Source organism: Callorhinus ursinus, unplaced genomic scaffold, assembly GCF_003265705.2.
Source record: "Callorhinus ursinus isolate GAN/ISIS: 27379988/994484 unplaced genomic scaffold, GSC_fseal_2.0 scaffold2742, whole genome shotgun sequence".
Lineage (NCBI taxonomy): Eukaryota > Metazoa > Chordata > Mammalia > Carnivora > Otariidae > Callorhinus > Callorhinus ursinus.
The window spans coordinates 1-4,649 of NW_027399796.1; the positions used below are offsets into that span (position 1 = coordinate 1).

Here is a 4,649-nt window from a genome sequence, read left to right on the forward strand (position 1 = left end):
GAGGAGGGCACGTTTTGCATGGTGCACTGGGTGTTATGAACAAACAATGAATCATGGAACACTGCATCAAAAACTAATGATGTAATATATGGTGATTAACATAACAATAAAAAATTGAAAAAAAAAATTAAAAACTTAATAAAACATACTGGAATGGTCAGTAGAAAAAAAATGTTAAACCATGTGAATATCCTATATTATCCATATTTTTTCTTTTTCATGAATTTTTAGGTATATTATTTACTTTTATTTTTTTTGTTTTGACTTGCAGCTTTCTATTTCACTATATTAAAATAGAAGATTAATGTAGATGTTCCTGTTTTACTTGTCTATAATATTTACCTATAATGCTTTGTATATATCCCTCTAAGTACTAATTTTTCTGTATTGCAGAAGTTTAGATGTAATTTATTATGTAGTTCAAACTAAGCCAACATTTAATTTGATTTCTTTTCAATCCATTGAGTTTTTGGAAGTATTTTTAATGTCCATGCCCATAGAGTTTTCTCAATTAGTTATTTAATTATTATAGATTTCTCTATTAAGCTGACCATTATCAAAGAACACACACTGAATGATTTCAATCTTTGAATCTGTTGAGGGTTTATGTCCCATCTATTGTGAATGACAGTAATGGTTCTTATGTATTTTAAGCACTAGAATATTTTTATTGCTAATGCTATTGTGGGATGTTTAAGGATAACAAAAAATATATTGGATTCTGGTACATTTTACAGATTGGCTGGCCAAGCTCTACCCCATGTGCTTTCTAATTGGAGCTGTTGGAAAGTTCAAAGGTCTCCTGCTACTAGGGTTCTTGGCACAAATTTTGCTCTACCGATGAGATCCACACAAACTCAGAATTTGAAAGGGCACAGTGAGTTGGGCCTCAATTTTCTGTTCCTTTTGACATTTTCTATCAAGGAAATATCATCTTAGGAAGGTTGTGCAAACATGTGGGCTATATTCTGCAGCATTGTTGATCCCCAACCTCCTAGAGAAGCTATTTTGGTGGATGAGGAAGGAGTGACATCTTTTTGCTTCCATGTATCTGGTTCCTGGACCCCAGTTAAGATGTTGTATTTTTAATTGTATCTACTGGTAGCCTATCTCTGTGAATTTTACTATATTGCCATAAGGGTCATTATGAGTGTCACCCAGAAGTTCCTCCAGCCTTTCCAAATTTGATAGACCTCAATTCACCTTGATTAGTATTTTCCTATTTAAAATACCTAAACTGTTTACTCCTCCTGCACTTACCAAGTTTTTACTAATAGTGCATTATAATAAGGAAAAACTCTGGATCCATATACTTGGCTATTTACCAATTTTAAAAAACCCATATAAGTTCTAGAAATAATTTTTAATTAAAAAAGAGATTTTCTAAAACTAGAATACAATTAAGTTATGGATATATTTAGAGGAAAATGGTATCCTTATAATATTAGTTTCATTAAATAGAGCATTATGTCTCTGGTTTTACTGTAGTCTTTTAGTCACACATAGTTATTGAGGATTTTTAAATACAGATCATGATCTTTCATAAATATTCTTATTAAAAATTTTTTAAATGATTTTTTGAATATTATAATTTCTTCCATTATATTTTCTATTTAGTATTTAAACATAAGAAAGCATAGAATTAGCAAAACATTATCTGACTTTGTCACTTAGAGGGCATTTGTCATATCATAAAATATTTTTACATCAGGAAATACAGGTAACTCATAATTTGGAGTTAATTTCTATCTTTTTGAAAGCATAACAAATGTAATTTATTACATGATTTAATATTCATTCATTTAAAACTTATCTCATATATCACTAGTGTTTAAAGCTGTTTCCTTTTGCCTACCAATATCTATGCTATGATAATTACCAGAAAGTTTTTCTTTATCAATAAAGAAAGTCCAGAGAAATTTCCCAAAGGATACACACAACCAGAGAGGGAAAGTTTTTTGTATTTGGACTATTATTAGGTTATTTGTTTATTTCTGAAGTTACTGCAGTCCTCATGGACAACAGACCTTGAGCTTGCACTTATGTCTCCATAATTGACTTTATGATTACTCCTCTCCCAGTGGAATCCATCACAGTAGATGAACAAAACCTCAGTGTTGAAAACTTCTGAAGAAAAGTGTCAGAAGTAAAATGAGTAAGACCATCACAATCACTGCTGATACTCTACCAAGTGATCATGGACTCTGGAGACCCAAAGTTGTCCTTAAATATCCATGGTTTTCCCATTATCCTTACTTTAAGATATATAAGGCATAATAGAATTCAAGAAAACAACTCTACTTTATATATATATTCTTTAAGTTTACTTGCCCTGACTAAAAAGTGAGAGCCCTTGAAATGATGCAGCTTTGATAAAAAGTCATTCATTGTCATGTAAGGATTGGAATGTTCATCAGCTTCTATCTCTGCTTCAAAGAAAAACACTAACTGAATATGGAATATATTAAACTACATAACTACTAATGGAAATAAAATATATATAATGAAGCAATAACAATGCATTTATTTAGGGGGCATAGCCTTGGCCTGAGAAGATGAACATATATTTGGGAAGAACTTTAGAAAATGTTATATGGCTTAGTGATTGTTTTGATATTATTAATTTTAACCTAACAATAACTTCTCATTTTTTATTATATTTTCAAAGATTACAGTGTAATAATGGAAACCAAATAGATGGAGGTAAAAAAAGGTAAAAATATTTCTTAATATATTTGTTACTGTCCATTTAATGATTCAAACACTCACAGTCAATCATAATGGCTACAGCACTAGCATACTGATGATATGTATTCCTCATATTTTAGGTTATATATAATACTCTTATTTTCACTAAAGATAATTATTTACAAATATATTAGGAATCGAAATTCAAAATGTGACTAAAATTAGACAATATATTATGTTACTTTCTTGGTAAATATTCAGCAAAGTTATTATTTTTATTTTTTTCAAGATTTTATTTATTTATTTAGGGAGGAGAGCAGAGGAAGAGGAAGAAGCAGGCTCCCCACTGAGCAGAGCCCAATGAGGGGCTTCTAGGATCCTGGGATCATGACCTGAGTTAAAGGCAGACACTTAACCGACTGAGCCACCCAGGCATAGTGGGTGGTTCAGTCGCTTAGTGTCGCTTCTGACACTAAGTGAAGGCCATTGCTTAACCAACCGAGCCACCCAGGCACCCCAAAATTATGATTTAAATACAGTAACCCATTAACTTCTTTCACTGCTTCATAGAATAACCATCTCATGGACCTAGTATTATCTAATCCAAGTTTCTGATTCTTCAAGATATTAAAATTGTTTTATAGGCAATATTTAAGATGTAAATAATTTATTTACATTAAAAAATTATTTATGCCACTATAAACAAAGCCCAGATTTCATTTGCTTATTTTACCTTGTGTCTCTGAGCAGGTTTCTGCCATGGATGGCAGGGGGACAAGGAATCACTCAGAAGTGACTGACTTCATTCTTGTAGGCTTCAAGGTCCACCCAGAACTCCACATTCTCCTCTTCCTGCTGTTTCTGCTTGTGTATGCCATGATCCTTCTGGGGAATGTTGGGATGATGACCATTATTATGACTGATCCGCGGCTGAACACACCAATGTATTTCTTCCTAGGCAACCTCTCCTTCATTGATCTCTTCTATTCTTCTGTTATTGCACCCAAGGCTATGATCAACTTCTGGTCTGAGAGCAAGTCCATCTCCTTTGCAGGTTGTGTGACCCAGCTGTTTCTTTTTGCCTTGTTCATTGTGGCTGAGGGATTTCTCTTGGCGGCCATGGCTTATGACCGCTTCATTGCCATCTGCAACCCACTCCTCTACTTTGTCCAGATGTCAACTCGTCTCTGCAGTCAGTCGGTGGCTGGTTCCTATTTTTGTGGCTGCGTCAGCTCGATTCTTTTGACCAGCGTGACATTTACCTTGTCCTTTTGTGCTTCCCGAGCCATTGACCACTTTTACTGCGATTACCGTCCACTTCAAAGGATTTCTTGCTCTGATCTCTACTTTCATAAGATAGTTTCCTTTTTCTTATGCAGCATTATTATTTTGCCTACCATAATTGTCATTATTGTGTCCTATATGTATATTGTGTCCACAGTTCTAAAGATAAGATCCACTGAGGGACGTAAGAAAGCCTTCTCCACTTGCAGCTCTCACCTCGGAGTCGTGAGTGTACTGTATGGTGCCATCATTTTTATGTATTTCATCCCTGACAGATATCCTGAGCTGAGTAAAGTGGCTTCCTTATGTTACACCTTAGTCACTCCCATGTTGAATCCCTTGATTTACTCCCTGAGAAACAAAGATGTCAAAGAAGCTCTGAGAAAGATCCTGGGGAAGAAAATATTTTTATTTAATTCTATATTAACAGTGATATAACTGAAAGGCCTGGACATTATGACAATTTGGGAAGGCATCAATGCAAAGAATACACCCAAAGATTTTGAAATATTTAATTTTAGAAAGTTTATTTATTTGAATCCCATGTACTTACAGCTGAAAAATACATTTGGATGATATTTTTTCCTGACTGTTGATTTTGTAGTGGAATGGCTTTCTCTGTACTTCAACTTCATTTGGATAAAGATCATGATTGTCATGTAATATGATTTTAGGGA

General features: G+C 33.6%; 1 protein-coding gene across 1 annotated transcript; it reads left to right on the forward strand.

Annotated features, from left to right (window-relative positions):
* The first annotated feature begins 3,396 nt into the window (after positions 1-3,396).
* On the forward strand, positions 3,397-4,410 carry LOC112818193 (olfactory receptor 9K2-like). The gene has a single exon (XM_025865392.1). It carries the CDS (start codon positions 3,448-3,450, stop codon positions 4,408-4,410), a length of 963 nt encoding a protein of 320 aa, XP_025721177.1. The 5' UTR covers positions 3,397-3,447.
* Positions 4,411-4,649: the final 239 nt, after the last annotated feature.